We start from the raw sequence: 20,339 nt of genomic DNA, 5'->3' as shown, positions 1-20,339 counted from the left end.
ATGTTGAGGAAGGTTACAAAAGCCAAGTTATAGCCTACATTAATATTCATTACAGACTATTCTTTGCTTCAAACAGTTTTGTGCATTTAATGATCTTACTACATTTAGGTTATTGTGCAACTTCATGGTCACAAGCAGCTTCTACAGTAATCACTTTGAATTTTGAATAGGAAGCGAAAAAGATATCACTGCTATTGTGTTCTCAAGAAATTATTTATATATTCAGCTTTGCTAATATTAGACTTATCCTTAACATCTAAATAATCAGACATCTCAGGTGCTCAGTAGGGAAGTGTAGGGCATCCTTTCATGAAAACCTATTTCTGTTGGGAGGATCAATACGTGGAATTTAAATTGACTTAGACTGAAACATCTCAACAACTACTGGATGGATTGCCATGAAATTAGTTAGCTGTGTTTATCATCCTTTCAGAAATTCCTTTTGTGTCTGACAAATTCCACAAATTACATCACAGCTCAAGACAGACATCAGACAGCAGCAACAACAATCGAAACATCAAGTACAACACGATGCAAATGACACAACTGTCATATCAAAAGGATTTGTTTAACAGAGCCATCCTGGAAGATACAACCAATCTCTGATTGTGGTTAGTCCGTAAGCACGACCGGGGCCGGCTTAAGGCATAGGCGATATAGGTGGTCGCCTAGGGCGCCACATTGTCTGGTGGGCGCTGGGAAAAAAAATGAAAATAAAATAAAAAATAATAATGATAAAAATTTGCCAGTGGGCGCCATCCTATTTTTTTTACGGAGATAACAAATGAACAAATACAGAAAAAAAGATAGAAAGAGAGAAAGCAAGCAAGCAAGAAAGAAAGAAATACATTTTGCACCCCTTTTCCTCAAAATTTTTCATCTGCCCTGCCCCTGCACCTGTACTGTGCACACTGAGAGTGGGGTCTGTGTCAAAATCTGGTCAAGATAGGCAGATATTTACATTTTACCTGCATTTCATAATAACGAAAAGGTCCAAGCCTTCAGGTGCGAGAGGAGGAGGAAAAGAAAGTCCGATATAGAGGTATGTCGTCTGTCTTATGTTATCTTTAAAATGCCGTTGTGTGTGTAACGTCGTTAGATGTTTCATTTGTTGCAGCTAGCTAGCTAAGTAGCAATAAAGCTAATGCTACATTATAATGCTATGATAGCTGTTGGGGTCCATGTCATTGGTTCGACAGCCCACTGGTTCGACATCCCATTAGTCCGACTGTCCGCGGTGCTGAACGGCTCGCGGCCGGCGGGCGTATGGTGCGCCGCGACTGGCTTGAGGCGGAGCAGGCTCACAGCTTATGTGTTTGTCACTTTCTTTTTCATTTTAACCCACACCATGATCTTTTCCTGACCCTAACCAAGTGGTTTTTGTGCCTAAACCTAACCAGACCTTAACCACAGGGCATCATGATGATTTCGGAACAGACTTCGGAACAATGAGTTTAATATGGTCGAAACAATGGGATGTCGAACCAATGGGCAGTTCCCAGCTGTTGGACTCAGATAATGTTAGAGATTGAAGGATATGAGACTGAATGGCAAGCCAATAGCTAGCTATCTGGATAACTGCTCCTTCTTGTGCTGAAATTTCAGTGACAAATATCAGTGATAATGGCTAACACGAACTTATCCACAAAAACAAATTTCTGCACTGGCTTGCACCAGAGATGTGAGCGCCACTTGGCATCGTAGCACATTGTAGTAAGCTCGATTGATATTGAAATATATCAGTGAATTAGGTCTACACTGGATTACTGGGTTGCAAATTGGCTAATAGCCTATTAGCAATTAGGCTAAATAAAAACTTTTGTTTTGCTACTATTAGTGAGTTCTGTGACATTTTATGATTTACACCTACCCCAGCAGCACTTTTTGTTTTGAAACCATTGTGGTCCCTGATGTTTGTGTCTCCACTACCGGTGGGGTAATGTGGTTCGGGGGGGCACCAAATCTCAATCTCGCCTAGGGCACCAAAATGGCTAGGGCCGGCCCTGAGCACGACACCTTCACTATCGTCACCATTTGGTGCATTCAAGCTCCCCAGAGAATGAAGTCTAACAGCTTAAGTGATTCCCCTGATTGTTCCTCTCGTGACACAGGGAGGTCAAAAATTTCCACATATGCAGTAAAATATCTCAACATTAGTGGCCCTTTTTCACACACACATGCTTGCTTAGCATGACTCAATTTGACGCGGTGCATCAGCCCAGCATGGCGAGGTAAGTGGTTTCTCCACTCAGCTAGGCTACCCGCTTGAAGGTGTGTCTTTAATTGATGACACCCTTGTCTTGTGTCAGTGATGTTTAAAAGCAGCACCCTCTTTACCATAGTTTACTATTGCAGTGTGCAGCGGTTGTTGGGAGCCAGCTCGGCCTACTGATCACAGATTTTCAGGCTATTGTTACGATATTGCTCGGCATATGCTGCTCATTGGTTAAAAAACAGGAGACAGGATGATGTTATGATACAGAAAAGAAGGAGGAATCATCCCTGAGTAATGATGACGCCCATCTGACGTCACCACAGCCTGCTGGGAGGTGGTCAAGTGTGAGTCTCAGACATGACTCAGAGTTTAAACTGGTAGCAGAGACGCAAATCAATGCAGTTTAGCTTAGCACACCAGAAGTGCTGATGGAAAGACCCTTTTAGATGGACTGGCACAAAATTTGGTAACGTTCATGGTTCCCACAGCATAAATCCTGATGATTTTGGGGATGCTTTACTTTCAGCACCACCAGCAGATTGAAATGTCTTGGGGAATTTCAGATGGATTGCCATGAAATTTAGTAAAGGCAGTCATGTCTACCTCTGGATAAATTTAAACTGTTTACTGCAAATTAGAAAATGTTAGCATTACCTGCTAAACATCAGTATGTTAGCATTGTCATTGGGAGCATGCTGATGTTAGCATTTAGCCCATCTATCTGCCCATCACCAGACTCACAGAGCAGCTAGCGTGGCTGTAGGCAGTTGGTATTGCAGCTTAAATGTTTGTATTGTTTTGCATTATCCTCTTTTAATGTGGTGTTTGCAGCCTATTTAAAGAGCCATACAGGGGCATTGCAAACAAGCTTAGGCTTTAGGCCTGTCAGCAGTGTTGCATTGGTCCATGCTATGCAGGCTACTTGTCCCTGTGAGAAGAAAACATTAAAGTGAGCCTGCACAGACATCCACCAAAGAAATAATAGGAAAAAAAAACAACACTGAAGTCTGCACAAACAGCACCATGGTGGCCTGTTAAAGTCTGATTGCCTCTGTTGCTTATTATGTTTTGCTTGTTATTTCTCTGTAACTCGTCCTCCAGTCCAGACATAATCACATCTCCCGTTCTTCATTCAGCCTGTCAGCTCATTCCATTAGCATTATGAAGACAGGGCTCACCGTGCGCCGCTCATTTCATTTCCCCTTTCATCAGCGACCTGGCGAAGCTCGAGTTCCCCAGTGCACTATTAAATAATGGGTCTTTTGAAGATTAATAGTGCGCTGCATTGTGTTACAGATCTCTATCGATGGTTCTGATGGTGCCGAAGTGAGACAGACAGCGAGACAGAAAGAGGAAGGTCCTTGGATGTTAGGGGATGATAGATGTTGCAAGTCTGGAAAACTGTCTGCCTCACATCTTCTGTTGCTGTCTGAGCCAATTTCCTTCAACTCAGTGATCCTTCAAAGGCTGCACAATGGAGGTCTTATCTTTAAGTTAAAGTAATATGAGGCCAGCCAGTGAGCCAGCAGCTACAGTAGCCCTCTGGGCTCTGGAATAACACTTACATATAGCTACAGTGTGATGATTTTAATATTTCATATCACAGCAGAGAAAAGAGGAGGAGAAACCTTGTTATACAAAACCGATGATTTACTTAGGCTGTATGATTATTTTAGGCTTTTCATACTCTTAATGTTTCACTATGCTCATGAATAGAGTTGGCCTACATTATGGCGCCACTGCCAGTCAAGTGTGCCATCACCATGGAGCTGTCACATCAATGAGGTCACGTCTGCTTTTCCCTCTGCAGGAGCAATACTGGTACAGGCTGAAGGAAAAATACATATTTACAGTGTATCCATCCATCCATTACCATACACCAATGTAACCCCTGACCCATGAATTAATTGAATTCCTTTGCTGAGAAATACCACTATTGATTAATCAACAGCTTCCAGTAGCCGGTGGCTGCAACAATACGAATCACATTCCTGAGCAGCTTCAGTTACCCATTGATCTAATGATCATTTGGTCAAGGCATTGGGCAGGAGCAGCAAACACCAGCCCAGCAACACAGTGTGCCCTGGAGACATGAAGCTAAGACCAAACAGGAGGAGAGGGGGAGAGGATGGCTGGCTGGCTGGCTGGCTGCAGTAAGTGGGACAGAGGAGCAGTCAGCAGGGCAGATAGAGGCTAATGCAGCCAGGCATCAAGTCTTTCCTGATGTGCAAGTTCTGCCCGTCGCGTTACTCCTCGGGCATACTGACCTCGGAGCAGCAACTCCCATCACATGTTTGTGGCATACAACCCTGAGTCATACCACAAAGCCCGCAGCAGTGGGAAGAGCACAGCCAAACACTCAGCGCGCACAAGAGTGAAAGCAAAACACTGAGCAACCACAGCTACTTCACATCACAGGAGCAAAATGGCTTTCATTCATGAAGTGTGTACCTCTGTCTGGCTCCTTGTGTGTGTGTTTATGTGTGTGTTTAGCCAAGCAGCTGCGCATGATGCTGTTAATAAAAACACTCAATGGTTAAAGTGATGTCTCCATGCACGGTGAAGGCTGCGGCGTAACACGTGTTTAAATGGAACCGCAATCAGCGGTCATATTAAATCATGTCATGCATTAAATGAAGGCCCCAGAACAGCAAAACGCATTGTTCCGGTCTAGTTGTGTTGCGCTTGTCATGCCTGGCACGGCACGGAAGAGCGCAGGGAAGAGGCTGCTTCTGGCCAAAAGGATATGAGCAAAGAAAGAAAAAAGCAGAGGCGACGGTCCCAGGGTGGCTGCACATCGCCTACGCCCATTCATAATGTGCGTGTTTTACTACCCAGACTCCTGGCACCCCCCTCATCCGTCAGGATTTAGCCTGTTCATTTTTAATCTGTCGCCAGTGACGGTGATTTCACTGCGCATACGGCAGCATGGATCTCCACTATCACTGCATAGGACATGTGTTTCTCAATATAGCACGAATGCCATTCAGTGTGGAACAAACACGGCCAGAATGTTGTGCGTAATTCTGGATAGAGGCGATTTATATTCCCAATAACCCGAATTTAGGTTGTGAGAATTGACTACGTATCGACCGCGTCTGTCGCTCATAAATGCTTTATAAATGTCCTTAAAATAATCAATATTTACCATTACACGCACCAAACACTAACTTTGATCAGTGGCCGCAGCCACGCCGGTCAACCCGGGAGGCTAAACAAAGAAAAAAAAAAGGTCAGTCTTTTGTTACCTTTATAATCTTAATCGGATTTAAATCTCTCCGTCGCCTCCCTCAAACAGGGGCACGGGTGTAGCCTGCAGGCGTTTCGGAGACGACCATCAGCTCAATTATTCATTTCGATGTGATAAATATCAATCCAAAAGGCAGGAATGGATGCAAGGTGCATGCGCCTCCGTCTACAGCCGGGCGCTCCTTCATCATCAGACAATAACACCGGGAAATACCGAGAAAACTCACCTAGTGGTCTGAGGAGGGAGACAGACGGACCGGGAGTCTGAGAGGGCTGTCCCCTCAAAAAAGAGAGCAGTGATGCGGAGAATCGGAGGAGAAACGATGTTTGATTCTCAAAAATATCCGCCGCGTCCTCCCCGGGCCGGATGGTGATGGTGATGTGGTGTGTGTGCGGGGGGGTTGGCTACGTGCTGGATGCTGTCATCGTACTGGGACTGCTCTCTGCCTAATCCTCGGCCCTGAGCTCAGAAACAACCCACCCCCTCCCTCTGTTCGTCTCTCTCTCTCCTCCCTGCCTCCTCCGCTGTCTGCCCGGCGGACCCCCACCCCTCCTCCATCCAGTCACTACATCCCATAATAATAATAATAATAATAATAATAATAATAATAATAATAACAATAATAATATGATATTGTGTATTTTTAATGAAAACAATATGATTGGTTGCCTATTTGTGCAGTTTAATTAGCTCATTTCTAATATTTTGTAAATTATTAATGCATGTATCTAATAAACGTCATTTTGATCCTAAATTGAAGAGTGCTTTTTTTTTTTTAAATCATTTTTATTTCTGACGAAGTCTGATGTGTTGTGTGGAATAAATACAGCTCAAAGTGATAAAGCCTTTCACAACTTAGCTTGCACCATTTCTCATTCTATTCAATTCGATTTAATTCAATAAGCTTTATTGGCATGGCATTTCATATGTGTTGCCAAAGCATTTTATCACCTTGATTCAATGACCACCATGATTTCAAAAACAAAGCAGGGTTGGATTACACACCCAGTGGAGAGTGGGCACATTTTATATATAAAGGCTCAGCTGGTCTGGGGTAATTTAATTAATTGCACATTTGTTTGGCAATCTGCAACCCTAAATCACAATATCAGCTCAAATGATAAGGTCTTCAAAGTAGGTCCTACTTGTTACCTGTCAATATTTACACAATGCATACTCCTGAATGAATTTGGCTTGAACCAAATGACCACAACCAGTGGGTTTAATGCCAACTTTTGCCCTAGGAGCCCCTTGTTGATTTATGTGGCCATACTTAGGGAGCCAAAATTAATCTTATTTTCCTGAGAAATATCATATTTAATATTATTTTCCTCGACAGCACAGTGTTTTGGTTTGACTTATTAGCCCAAGATAGCCTGCAACGCTATATTAGAATAGATATTGCTATTTAAAATGTCTCTACCCCCCAAGAGGACGCACACATTCATATAGACAACACAGAACATTATGTAGCCTACATACAACATAAATCACACAGGGATACAACCAGAAAATACTTCAAAAACAAACAAACGGCATAATCATACAGTTGAGCATTATTAAAACAATAATATGCAATTATTATATAGTTACTGACGGCTGCGTTTAGCGTGCCATATTTAATTTTTGCCTTCTGGTGTCTTCGTCCAGTTTGTCCCTCCGTGCGCGCCGTCGTAATCGTAACTTCCGCCGTTGCGTACTTCCGGTTTGGATTCCTCCATCCATGCTCGCAACGCTGTGAATTTTCAACACGAAGAGCGGACTGAAGAATAAAACCAAGTTAACCCACAGCCACAATGTTCAAGTTGGAAGGACTCGGACCTAAAATGGACCCGGAGGAGATGAAGAAGAAAATGCGACAAGATGTCCTCTCGTCTTTACGGAACTTTCTTATTTACGTCGCCCTTCTCAGAGCCAGTGAGTACAGGCAGATGACATTGACATTTAGCTAAATACCAACTATACTGGCATTTTAAAGAGTGTTGACTGCTATTAAGGGCATTGCTTACTCACCTCATGCATGTGATAATCAATTAATGCCCTAAAGGAAACACGAGCATACTAACATGTAGGTTTTCATATTGTGTAATGGTATACAAGTAGCTGTTAGTGTGATTAAAATATCCCAAAAACAAATTAAATTGCCCTGATCACAGAGAAGATAAAAGCATCATAGCAACTGACTATATTCAGGGTCTTATCAGAAGCTAATCATGTGTGTTTTCTGTGTCTGCAGCTCCATATGTGTTAAAGAAGCTGGACAGCATATGAGCAGAGCAGCAGGTCTCTTCTTCCGCCATCCACTGAGAGTTTACTGCATCAGAGACAGTGTGGACCATCATCAGCAGACAACTGGGGCCATTACAGCAAACCCTGTCGGAGACCACCCGTGTCTGTCCATCACTGCACCTGTGGAAACACTGTCTTCTCATTTCTCACGTCTTGTTCTTTATTGTATACTTTAGACTTTCTTATGAAACATGTTGTGATCATTGTTAAGTACAATGTTTGTGAAGTGTATATACCTGCCGTGTTCACACACTCAAGGGAAACTGTGTTTATTTTGTTGGTTTGTTTTTATAAAGCAGATCTGTCACATGGAATTGAAACTGTCAAACTGCATCAGAGATTTTACACCAGACATGTTTGAACATTTTTGTCAGTGTTTTAAATCTTAATACAATCACAAAACCACTGGAAATAAAAATGGAGACTAAGAAAGGATTGGGAAGTGTCTCATTGTCTTTGATTTAAACTTAGCTTTGTTTTAAAGCAGCAGCAACAACTTAATGCATTTGATACTGCAGCTGCCTGTGTTTCAGCTTTAGGTTTGGCCTTTAAATGCATTTTTAAAAACCTGTGCCTTGGTGCTTCTTTATAGTGTCAGCCAAAGTGCTCAAAGACACCGTAAGGGTTTTTTTTGTCTTTAATGGCAGTGTCTTAGAGGAATAACAGTATATAGATTTTCTCTGTCATTTACTCCACTGATAGATGCTGATGTCTTGGGGTTAAAGCACCCAAATGTTTGTATTTAGGGACCCATCCACTGGCAAACTGTCTGCTCAAAATGGGACTATAAGTACAGCCTTTTTAAATTTAGGTCATGTCTAAAATGTCATTTGCCACAGGTTCCTAATTCAGTTAGTTTCCAGAGTGGGGGTTGCTTGTGTCAGCCTAGTTGTTATTGTATAAAATGTTTAGTTTTAGCTTAGTTTTTTTAGTTTCAATATTAGTTTTAGTTTCTTTTTTAAACTGTAGAGTGGGGGGTGTTTGTCAGGGGCAAGATTGAAGAAGTTCAGAGGTATTACATTACAAACACAACACTTTGTGAAGGCTTTTGACTCACAGTCATGGAGACATCCCTCAGATGGCTCAGAAAAACATGCATCCTCATGCTTGTGTTGACAAGGTTACAAACACTAAAAATTAAAACATTTCCTGCATGTTTTTTTATTTTGTTTTTGGTCATATTGTAAGTCAGTTTTCTTCTTTTTTCCTAAAGTCTATTTTTTTTAATATTATTTCTATTAATTAAAATGTTTGGGGGTTTTTTTACATCTAGTTTTAGCTTTTATTTTTATTTTTAGTTAACTCTAATAATCTTTCCACTGTAAATGAAAAAGATATTACAAACATTTTTCAAACATAAGTTACTTTATATGTATTTTATCCAAATTTAAACTGGTTCATATTTACCATACGTTTTGAAATATAGTAAAATAAATCTGACTTGCAGTGTGCATAACTGTAAGCAAGTTATTTCATAAGATTTAACCGACTGTGACAAAGGTCTAAGTAAATCAACGGTAGATGCACTTCCAAAGGATCACCACCTGGGGGCGGTGTTGTTTTACTCTGCGGGTTGATGTGACTCCAACTGATGGAGGAGGCGTCGACAATGGAGGCTAAAACCAGCCGGGCTGATGGTGTGAGCGCTGTGAGTCAGTAACTTTAATATTAAACATGAGAAAAAGCGACAATTTCGGGAATTATATCTGAGCTGGTGGGAGAGGAACCGCTGTGAAGATATCGGGCTGTTCTCGGAGACAAAGCCGAAACCGCGCCGCATCCTCCGGTGTTATTGTTGGAGCTGCAGGCCCGCCCATACTCCAGAGCATCTGTCGGAAACCCGGCTGCAGCATACAATACAGCACACATCACAGCGGAAGTCGGCTCCTGTGAACAGTCAGAGTCCAGCCAGCCTGATGAGAGGTGGATGAGGAGAAGCCTTTGACTGCTCCTCACAATGACCTTCCCTGTGTTATTGTGTTGCCAGTAGCGCCACGGATGCTACACAATAACACCTGTCATATTAATAACAACAAATCCAACCGCCTATTATGGACTTCCCAGGTCATTTCCAGCATATTTTCAAGCAGCTCAACCACCAGCGCCTCCATGCCCAGCTGTGTGACTGTGTGGTGGTGGTTGGAGGCCAGAGCTTCCAGGCTCACCGCTCCATCCTGGCAGCATGCAGCTCCCACTTCAGGGCTCTTCTGAGCTCCAGTGACAGCGGTGATGAGGTTGGAGCTGGCACAGCTGGAGGTAGGGGCCCCAGTGTGATGGAGCTAGATCCAGAGGTGGTGACCCCAGAGGCCTTCTCCACCTTGCTAGACATGATCTACACCTCCACACTCTCTCCAGGGGCCTCCAATGTGATGGATGTACTGTTGGCGGCGTCGCACTTGCACCTCAACTCTGTGGTCAAGGCCTGCAAGCTCCACCTGTCCAGGAAAAACTTTCCCGCCTCGCCCCCGAAAGGTTGGAGGTCAGTGCAACAGCAGCAGCCGTCTTCACAGGCAGAGAGGTCGGCCTTGCTTCAACAGGTCACGTCCATCATGGAGGATGAGGAAGATGTGGCAGTTGAGGTTAGTCAGTCCGGTGGGGTTGACGACCAGGGGGTGAGGAGCAGAGAGGTCAGTGGCGAGCAGAGTGCTGCACCATTTCTGAGGCACAAGAGGAAGTCAGATGAGGATGGGCTCAGTGACAGAAAGAGGTCCTGCAGAGGGCCTGAGGGGAACTATAAGGAGTGTTCACCCACTGTTACCAGAAGCACCGTCAGTGCGGAGGAGGGTGGAGAGGAGCTGCTGTCGCCGGACTGCCTGAAGACGACAGACGGACTCTGGGAGAGCCGAGGCAAGGAGGAGGAGATGGAGGAGAAATATGAAGCGACCAAGGGAGAGTCAGATGAGATCCAGCTGCCGAGCCAATCGGACAGCAGCACGGGAGGTGTAGGTGTGTGGGAGAAGGGCGGAGAAACAGATGGAGAGACTGTAGTCAAAGTAAAGGTGGGAGATGAAGGGGAGGAAGAGGGAGAGGAGCCAAAGATGGCAATGATTGAGGTGAAAAAGGAAAATCTGACCTCATGCTCCCCAGATTTCCCAAACAATTCTCCTCTAACTCCAACACAAGACTGCACAGACAATTTTGAAGCACAGCTAAATGAGGAGAAAATGTCCACGGTGTGCCCAACAGAAGGTGACGTTACATCTTTGCAGTCTCCGCTGTGCTCAGATCTTCAAACTGATGCACAGAGAGAGGCCGGAGATTTGGGTGAGGAGTCAGTAGATGGTGAAGGCCTTGACAGCCTGTCAGAACTTGCCTTCTCCTGCTTCCTCAATCCCAGTAGTGAGAGTGTGATGGGAGCTCTGGAGGAAGAAGACAGCCTAGCAAGCCTCACTGCTGCTGCCACAGCTGCTGCCGCCGCCGCCAGTGATGCTCCTGCAGCTGCTGGTGAACTGTGTCAAAACTCAGATGAAGCCTCCTCTGCTCAGTCCTCTGACTCCTCACTTGTTTTCCCAGTAACGTCCGTCCCCTTGCAGCAGCTTCTCCCAACTCAGGGCCCTGGTTTCAGCGACACGCTCATCCTCCAGCCCACCCAGAATTCTTTAGCAGGCTTCCTGAGCGGCATCAGACCAGGCCTCGGTCTGGAAACCTCCCTCATCCAACCCTCCAGGGCCGGTAAAAGTTCGGGGGCGACAACCTTCCGTCGCATCGCCCCCAAAGTGCCACCCGGATCAGAAGCCGGCACAGATCTCTCCTCTTCTTCATCGGCGGGGGATGCTGCTGAGCGGCCGCCTCTAACCAGAGCTTCAGAGGATGTTCTGTCCAAGTGCAAGAAAGCAGCTGCGGAGGACCACGTTCTGTTGGTGGAGGGAGAGAAGAAATACGCCTGCAAAATCTGCTGCAAGACCTTCATGAACCTGACTGACTGTAAGAAGCATATTCGAGTCCACACAGGGGAGAAGCCCTATCCCTGTCCCAAGTGTGGAAAGCGCTTCAGCCAGTCCTCCCATCTGTACAAGCACTCAAAAAACACCTGCCTGAACTGGAAGGATGATCAGTCATTCGCAGATACCCTGCTGTGAGCTGCGGTTATCTGATAAGACGCTTGTTTCATCGCACAACTTGACTCAATTCTTTGAAAAACTGCACTCTGTGAAGTTGTTTTATTACTCCATACACTTCCCTCATTTTTTATTTTCATGTTGAATTCAAAGTCAATAAGCTAATGTAATTTTTAAGTTTTTGTTCTCAATCATGTTGTGAATTTTTAAAAAATGATTCCATGAAATAAAACAGATCTAATGTAGCCACACTGATGTAAATGCACTGATAAGAGTCTCAAAGACTTAATTATGTTCTCTTTTATTGCTGCGTTAAGAGTGATGAGAATAAACGATGCACTTAAACTTTTTATTGATCATAAATCTATTTTGAGCACAATGAATTTCGAAATTAAACAGAGCATTATATTCAAACCGAGCCATAAATCCCATTTTACAAAATAATGGAGTGTTGAAATGTTTTGTAAAAGAAGACATGGAGCATTAAAGGAATACTTCACCCACAGAATGACCATTTGTATATCACTGAGTCCTTCTATGACCTTGAATTTGTGAAGAAAACTTTATTTTTCTGTCACACCTATACAGAAAAATGCCAACATATTGATTCAATGTTTGACAGGTGACCGCGTTTAACAGCAAAACTACATTGAAACATCAGTTTACAAGCTCTCGCACAACTTGTGTAGTATAATCCAAGTCTCATTTATCCAGTCATATCCCAAACACATGCATTTTCACAACTAACTAATTTTCAAATGGTCATTTTGTGGGTGAAGTATTCCTTTAACATCAGCATAAAGTGCAGACTAAGAAGTATAATGCTAATCTTTATGGCATTACATTTAGATTTGAGAGACAGAACCAGTCACGAGTGCTATCTTGAAATACAAATGAGATTTTTTTTTATATGCAATTCAACTACAATTCTCCACATAAGACTGAACATGGTAGTGTTTTAGTAAGAGCTAAGGTTAAGGAGTGCTGCCAGTTTGTTCATATGCTTTTTTTTTTCTTCCAAGAACTTGAATACTTGTCTGAGATGTCAAAACTGCCCCGAGCATTTCCTTCCTCAAAAATGCACATTGTATATTTAAAGTTCAACTCGTTAGTAACTGTGACAGGCTCAAATGAAACTATCAAGTTAACAGTGACATGATGTTAATATATAACTACATGAGTATCCTTTACTTTGATCTCATACAGGAGACCACTACTAGACCAGTACACTAGTTTGATCTGCTCTACATGCAGCACCAGAGGAGGCACAGCGGCTCGGTTTCAGGCGTTAGAAGGTGAGTTCACTGGGCATGTCTGTGCCCTGTAAACCTGCCAGCAGGTTTTGAGCTGACAGAGCTCCCATGACGCCTCTCGTGGAGTAGGTGGCGCTGCCGATGTGTGGCAACACCACTGCACAAGATAGGAGAGGACGGAAAAAAATATCAAGTTAAATCAGGAAGCAAAGTGAGAAAAGAGGCAAAACAAAAAACAATGTCTTGTCTACTCACCGCAGTTTTTAAGTGTCAGAAGAGGGTGATCTGTTGGGAGTGGCTCAGGTGATGTGACATCTAGTCCGGCTGCAGCTATCTCTCCGCTGCTCAAAGCCTTGTACAGATCCTCCTGGTTCACCACAGCTCCTCTAAAACCAATAATTCACCACATCTTTACCCTTAAGTATTTTAAGCACAGACAACAGCTATGTCTCTAAACCAATACTTCTCCCATAATGCACCCCCATGTTCGAGCTGCTTTAGAGGCCTACCTGCTGGAGTTGACGAAGACTGCTGTGTTCTTCATCTTGCTGAAGAAGGCCTTGTCACACAGACCCTGGGTTTCTGGCGTCAAGGAGCAGGAAACAACCACAAAGTCGCTCTCAGACACAAGTGTGTCCAGGGGAACTGTTCAACAGAGAAGAGAGAAGAAGGAAGAGAGGACATGCATCGAATTTTAATTTTTTTAAAAATGTATTTAACCCATATATAACCAGGTAAGTCCTGTTGAGATCAACTATCTCTTTTACAAGGGAGACCTGGCCAAGACAGCAGCACACAAACATTACAGCCAAACACCCACACAAAACAAAACATAAAAGATATATAGTTACATGTAGAAATATTATAAGACATATGCACAACACTGAGATATTTGGAAAACTGGAAAAATGTAACAGTGCAGCAGTGATGACTTGTGTATGTCAACCCTCCATCAGCAGAGTGATCACACTGACAATTGACAACACTTTCACAGTCAGCAGTTCATTTCATTTCCACTGGGTGTCCTTACACCTTACAGGCTCACAAAGGGCAGGTCTGTGACAACCAATCACATCTGTTAAAAGAATGCATCTTACCTAGCAATGGGTTCAACCACATGTCATTACTAAGGTAAAAGTTTCTGTCTGTTCCATGCTCAGAGTTGCTCTGAGAACTTTACTAAATCACTCATAAGCTAGGACTCCTCACTAAAAGTTTTTAGGCTAAGCTCTGTGAGAGTGTTCTCAGAATGTTTATGAATATGGCCCCTGGGGTTTAAAAGAATGGGAGTCATCAAGCCAAATACCGAGATATTTGTAACAAATGACTTACTAACTTATTTCCAAAATATGCAGCCCTATTCACCAAAATCCATTATTTTCATTCGATAGTTTTATAATCTTGGTAGATTTTTTTTTTACTTCTTCTGTCTCCTTTCACTGTGTCAGTTTCTCCTCTTTTTCTTACCAAACTCTCCATTCACTTCAGCAGCACAGGCCTTGGCAGTTCTCCCAGAGTACAGCAGCCTCTTCACTCCAAAGGGCATGAGTCTCCGAGCTATGGCCATGCCTGAACACGAACACAACCAGTTATTCAGCTACAAACAGGTCTTACACTTCAGCAGACAAATAATATCACACAATACTAGTTAGGTATGACTACACAGGATTTGAACACAGGATCCACTCCTATGATATTACATCCTGCCAAAGTAAATGGAGCGGCAAATGCAAGCCTTACCGATGCGTCCCAGTCCGATGACTCCTACTGTGCTGCCAGAAAGACCATAACCACACAGCCAGAGAGGCTTCCATGAGCTCCAGCCTCCACTGAGAGAGAGCAGAAGAGACAGTATGACCACTGTGTCACTCAGTCAGAGTGGACAGTAATAAGTGTACATGTGGAACTTGGTGAGACTGACTTTTTGACCTCCTCCATTCCCTCTGGTAATCTGCGAGCAGTGGCCAGCAGCAGAGCCACGGTCAGTTCAGCTGTGGCGTCAGTCAGGACATCTGGAGTGTATCCAACACGTATACCACTGGACATAACAAATGACAATATAACTCAGAGGCCACATGACACGTCTGCATACTAGTAGACGGTTGGTTTTAAAAGTATAAGCCACTTTTTTTTTTTTTGGAACGTCACCTACCGTTTTTTGATTTCGTTGATAGCCAAGTGGTCAAATCCCACTGACAGGGTGCTGATTACTTTCAGGTTTGGCCCTGGAATCAGACAGACCAGCTGAAACACTGAAATCTAGACACTTGATCAACAGACTGTGACTGCAGTTTGATGTGTTTTAATTGGAGCTGAAACAATTAATGGATTAGTTGATCGATAGAGAATAAATCTGCAACAATTTTGATAATCACTTTATAAAATGCATTTTAAAAAAGGAAAAAAAATCTCTGGTTGTGTGGAATTGTTTTGTTTTTTTTCTTCTTTCCTTTAATTGTAAATTACAGTGTCTATAAAAAGTGTGCATCTACCAAGAGGGTGTTCATGTTTCATTGTCTTACAAAACTGAATCAAAGTAGGTGCCCTTAGAGAACTATAACTGAATCAGAATCACCTTTTTTGGCCAAGTGTGTGTACAAATACAATACATTTGATTCCTTTTTTTTATTGCTCTCATGTACTTACACAGAAATAGACAGCTAGGAACAAGGACAACAATGCTGGATAAATAGAGGCAGAGAATAGACAGAACTATTATGTACATAAGTATGTGGGGAAAAAAGGTGTTTATATAAATATATTAATATATATGTAAAAAAAACACCAATGGACAACAATAAAAATAACATAAAAACAAAAATCTAAATACACGAGGGCTTGAACTAACAATTATGTTCATAGTCAGACTATCTACTAAGAGTTTTCTTGATTAATCGATTAGTTGTTTTGGCTATAAAATGTCAGAAAATGGAGGACAATGTCAATCTGTGTCTCCCAAAGCCCAAGATGAAGTCCTCAAATGTCTTGTTCCGTCACCAAACCCAAAACTATTTAGTTAACTGTCATAGGGGAGTGAAGACACTAGAAAATATTCACATTTAAGAAGCTGGAATCTCTTAAAAAATCACTAACATTCATTCATTATTTCTCAAGTTCGCTGGCAATTACTTTAATAGCTGACAGCTAATTGTTGCAGCTCTATATAAAAGCTGATTGTTCTGTAACTTGTAAACTATACAAATAGTGCAAAGAAATAAATATTGAATGGATATACATTGACCCTATGTGCATGTATACATGGCTATATTCTGTATATACAGGATGCAGGATTTATATTGACACTGACAGATGATGTGTACATATATAGAAAAATATGGTGCAACAAAAGAAGTAAAATGAAGCGTACCTGCAGCATCCAGGACCTCAGCATCGATCTTGTCTGACAGCATACACAGGAGACCATGAGCCCCCTGCACACCTTTGAGGAGGTCTTCCCTCGGCACGGGTTCATCAGAGTCCCACAGAGACACCTCACAGCTGTTTCCATGGAGACAGAGAAGGACCAAATGAATGGGATGGCATGTCATTCAGTCATACAGGCTGACAGGCTGAGGGACCTGACTGTGGTGATAGATGTGTGTGTGAGAGCTGAGAGAGGTCACGGTTCATTTTTAGATCTCATACTTTCTATTGGCTACTGAAGTGTGTAACATGAACCCAAGCAAAACTAATGACTGCCTGGTGGCCTGCCGCACCGTGCAGCTGAAATGAAAGCAGTCAGGATACACTGGGAATGACAGCGACATAGTTTGCACACAGTTTGTAAATGTTGCCTTGACAGTAAGCGTTAGATGACTGTTAAGATAAGTGCATACACTCCAGCCGTTGACAGGATCTTCATCCCCTCCTGCGGGATGCGCCTCGTCACAAACACCTTCATGAGTTTACCAACTGTCTGCATCTCACGTTAACGGTGGAAATAACCCGCAGTCCTCCTCACACACACGACCGTAGTAACTTTTTGGGGGGAGTGGACGTCCACACAATCAGCCCCGGCAGATGTTAACCTTGAACGTCTGTTCAGCTGAGAAAACTACACTTCAAACTACGCTCATTCACACACCAGGAAGTGCTTTGCTTCGCACTACTGCGCATGCGTGGAGTTAACTCAACGGCGGGTTTATCGTCTCTGATGGATGACTTCTCCCGGCATTCCTGGATTAATTTAATTTCTATGTTAATGTCAAAGATGAAATTAAAAACGTCGTCTTATCTGTTGTCTTGTCGGTCAGGGTTTCAGTTGTAGAAATATAGTAAAAGGCTACATAAATGTAAATCCATCATCAGACGCCCACCATACCACCTAGCTCTGTGCTTCAGCAGGTTTTTTAAATTAAATTATTTGAGAGCAAATTCCCATTCACCCAGAGCCCCTCATCCTAGTAAGGGCATGTTTACGTTCCTTCTCTGATTTCTCTTCCTGGGATCATTTAAAAAAAAAAAAAAAAGAAAGAAAGGCGCTGACAATGACTTCACAGCAAGGCCATGGGACTCCTGCGCATTGCGATTTTTACTGGTGCAGTTTTGTCAGTTTAAATAGCAAAACCACAGTGTAGGGATATTACAAGTGAAAGTCTTGCATTAAAATTTTACTTTATGCAATATGGTCAGTTTCAGTATAATGCATATGACCCCATTGGAATTTAATAATTGATCCTTTAATTTTGCAGCTGGTTAAGATGGGGCTTATTTTAAGTGCTTTTGAATTACCCAGTGGGATCAATGGTATTATTTATTGTTTTTTAAATAATACATAACCTATTTGTAGATTACATTTTGTATTATTAATCTACTCTTGTCGCAATATTCAGTGCAATTATTCAACTGTGCAATATTTTTCAGTATACAACTTTATCCTCACGAACACCTCTTGAGTATATATTTATTCGGCATACAATGCACATTACTGTTGGCCTACATATTTCTTATGTTTACTGTTATTCTATGCTTGTTTTGTTGTATTGATGTATATACACTTACAGCCTCAGCACAGTGACAATATATACTTTATTTTTGATATTTTTATCTTACGTACAAGTGTTAAACACTGTAGCATAATGCACATTTTATTTTAAAGGAGCAATAAGCGAAATTCATCATTTCTAGATTGAAGGAATTAAAAAATTGCTATGTGAAGAACTAGAGGTGTAATTTCATCTGGAGTATAGCATGACCTCACACCCCCTCTCTCTGTGTTGATCTCCAGCCCGGTGTTTCCTCCGCAGCCTCCACTTCACCCAGCTTCACTCAGCTGCCCGATAAACCTGCTGCTTCTTCCCACTTTAACCTGAAGCGATGTTTTAGCCTAGCGGGCAGCCCGCGATCCAGCTGCCCGCTAGGCTAAAACATCGCTCTCACTCATGGAGAAGAGGAGGAACGTTAGCGTTAGCTCCCGGTGTTAGCACTAGCGGAGTCGGCTGCAGAGGTAGAGAGAGGAGTGGCTCATGACACACTTTGTTTTGGTCTACAGGCAGTGCACAACAGCAAACCTAGCGGTGAAACGATTTTGCTTTTTGCCCCTTTAATTTTAATGCACATTTTCATTTCTGTTTTATTTTTATTTTATTGCTCCATACCAGAGATGGGGACTTGAGTCATTGTGACTTGGACTCGAGTCGACTCGAGTCGCTGTTTTGATGACTTGTGACTTAACTTGACAAAAAATAAAAGATTTTGGCCGCTGCCTTGGTTAGTGTGTGTGTGTGTGTGTGTGTGTGCGCGTACGCATGGGGGTCGTCCCTGCAAAGTAAACATTGCAGCGATAAAGTCAGTGTTTACTGACAGTTACTTATATCTTGTCTTTTCACTTTATTAAGATCAGATTCTGCAGGTAAAATTACAATAATAAGGTGACTTGACTTGGACTTGACCTATTACAGGACTTGACTTGACTTGACATAACCTGTGACTTGACTTGACTTGACTTGCCCAAGAAAAAATGACTTGGGACTTACTTGAGATTTGAAGGTTAAGACTTGAGACTTACTTGAGACTTGCACATGTGTGACTTGGTCCCATCTCTGCTCCATACTTATACTTATGTTTTGTACTCTTATTCTTACTTCTTATAACTCTCTATTCTGTACATCGCAGTGACTGTAACTAATCACAATTTCCCCTCATGTATCAATAAAATATTTCTGATTCTGATAAAATTACAAAGTAATTCATGTAGGCTAGTGGAGTAAAAATTTTAGAAGTATAAAGTAACGTAAAATGGAAACATTCTAAGGAAAATACAAGTACCTCAAAATTGTGCTAATGTAAGCCACCGAACTTCAGTAGCCTAAATTTACTTCTTACTTTATAACACTGTCAATATTGTACTTTTTTAATGTTTTCTTTTTTCTATTCAGTTCACCAGTTACAAATATAAACAAACAATTATGAAATATTACCAACACCGATCACTTTGCTGCATAGGTGCATTTGTTGCTGATAAAACTTGTGTACATTTACTTACTTACTCGCTCGAGTCCTCACTTAAACCAAAAGATTAAATTACATCACTCCAGTTCTGAGGTCTTTACACCGGCCTCCTATCTGTCAGAGAATCAACTTAAAAATACTACTGCTGGTTTACAAAGCATTGAATGGTTTAGGCCCCCAAAACATTTCTGACCTTCTGCTGCACAATGAACCATCCAGACCTCTCAGGTCTTCTGGGACAGGTCTGCTTTTTGACCCCAGAGTCAAGACTGAACATGAAGACGTAGTGTTTAGATTTTATGCACCACATATCTCGAACAAACTCCCTGAAAACTGCAGGTCTGCACCAACTTTCACTTCAGTATAGGTTGAAGACTTGTCTGTTTGCTGCTGCCTTTTATCAGATCAAATATTCATTAACTTCTTGCACTGAAACCCCATTTTAAATCATTTTAAAAAGTTTTTTTTTTATCTTTGCACCTTTTGTGTGCACTTTTAATGGTGATTTTTTTTTTATTATAACTCCTTTAAAATTAATTTGACCTTTTATACTTTTCCTCTTTATTACTTTACTGTAAATCTGTATCCTTTATTATGTTTTATTGCTCTGTAAAGCACTTTGAATTGCCCTGGTGTATGAAATGTGCTATGCAAATAAAGCTGCCTAAAGTGAAACTTTTAATACAGGAGTATTTTACAATTGTAGTACTGAACTTTGAGTCTACTGATGTAAATGATGTGAATATTTCAGGCTGGCAGTCATGTTGTCATAAAAAACAAGAAGATTATTTTGAATATTTGTTATTTACTACTCAAGATCTGTA

General features: G+C 42.1%; 4 protein-coding genes across 5 annotated transcripts in view; 2 read left to right on the top strand and 2 right to left on the bottom strand.

Moving 5' to 3' along the window:
- frmpd1b (FERM and PDZ domain containing 1b) overlaps positions 1–5,901 on the bottom strand; it is a 37,581-nt gene extending 31,680 nt beyond the window's left edge. For both annotated transcript variants that reach the window (XM_033633016.2, XM_033633018.2), the window contains exon 1: positions 5,692–5,901. The gene's annotated coding sequence lies outside the window, so the exon portion shown is untranslated. The remainder of the gene's footprint in view (positions 1–5,691) is intronic.
- Positions 5,902–7,146: 1,245 nt separating this feature from the next.
- Positions 7,147–8,189, top strand: tomm5 (translocase of outer mitochondrial membrane 5 homolog (yeast)). Its single transcript, XM_033633586.2, has 2 exons — positions 7,147–7,382; positions 7,702–8,189. The coding sequence occupies exons 1-2, from the start codon at positions 7,262–7,264 to the stop codon at positions 7,734–7,736; spliced, it is 156 nt and encodes a 51-aa protein (XP_033489477.1). The 5' UTR covers positions 7,147–7,261; the 3' UTR covers positions 7,737–8,189.
- Positions 8,190–9,352: 1,163 nt separating this feature from the next.
- On the top strand, positions 9,353–12,157 carry LOC117260471 (zinc finger and BTB domain-containing protein 5-like). Its single transcript, XM_033632416.2, has one exon. The coding sequence runs from the start codon at positions 9,806–9,808 to the stop codon at positions 11,831–11,833; it is 2,028 nt and encodes a 675-aa protein (XP_033488307.2). The 5' UTR covers positions 9,353–9,805; the 3' UTR covers positions 11,834–12,157.
- grhpra (glyoxylate reductase/hydroxypyruvate reductase a) lies at positions 12,148–17,543 on the bottom strand. The gene is made up of 9 exons (XM_033632417.2): positions 16,902–17,543; positions 16,433–16,563; positions 15,218–15,290; positions 14,987–15,103; positions 14,806–14,894; positions 14,533–14,634; positions 13,575–13,710; positions 13,321–13,451; positions 12,148–13,222 (listed from the first exon to the last, which is right to left on the bottom strand). Exons 1-9 carry the CDS (start codon positions 16,985–16,987, stop codon positions 13,101–13,103), a joined length of 987 nt encoding a protein of 328 aa, XP_033488308.1. The 5' UTR covers positions 16,988–17,543; the 3' UTR covers positions 12,148–13,100.
- Between the last annotated feature and the right edge of the window lie 2,796 nt (positions 17,544–20,339).

The sequence above is a fragment of the Epinephelus lanceolatus genome, chromosome 7 (genome assembly GCF_041903045.1).
Source record: "Epinephelus lanceolatus isolate andai-2023 chromosome 7, ASM4190304v1, whole genome shotgun sequence".
In the NCBI taxonomy this organism is placed as follows: Eukaryota; Metazoa; Chordata; class Actinopteri; order Perciformes; family Serranidae; genus Epinephelus; species Epinephelus lanceolatus.
The sequence above is the reverse complement of the archived record's forward strand: the minus strand, read 5'-3'. Positions and strand labels throughout refer to the sequence as shown.

What these genes read in the sequence shown, in the direction of transcription:
- tomm5 (XM_033633586.2), top strand. Translation starts at nt 7,262, where the DNA reads ATGTTCAAGTTGGAAGGACTCGGACCTAAAATGGACCCGGAGGAGATG. An exon ending in CGTCGCCCTTCTCAGAGCCA is followed by an intron (nt 7,383 to 7,701) that starts GTGAGTACAGGC and finishes CTGTGTCTGCAG; the next exon opens with CTCCATATGTGTTAAAGAAG.
- LOC117260471 (XM_033632416.2), top strand. Translation starts at nt 9,806, where the DNA reads ATGGACTTCCCAGGTCATTTCCAGCATATTTTCAAGCAGCTCAACCAC.
- grhpra (XM_033632417.2), bottom strand. Translation starts at nt 16,987, where the DNA reads ATGCAGACAGTTGGTAAACTCATGAAGGTGTTTGTGACGAGGCGCATC. An exon ending in ATCAACGAAATCAAAAAACG is followed by an intron (nt 15,104 to 15,217) that starts GTAGGTGACGTT and finishes TGTTATGTCCAG; the next exon opens with TGGTATACGTGTTGGATACA. An exon ending in GGAATGGAGGAGGTCAAAAA is followed by an intron (nt 14,895 to 14,986) that starts GTCAGTCTCACC and finishes GCTCTCTCTCAG; the next exon opens with TGGAGGCTGGAGCTCATGGA.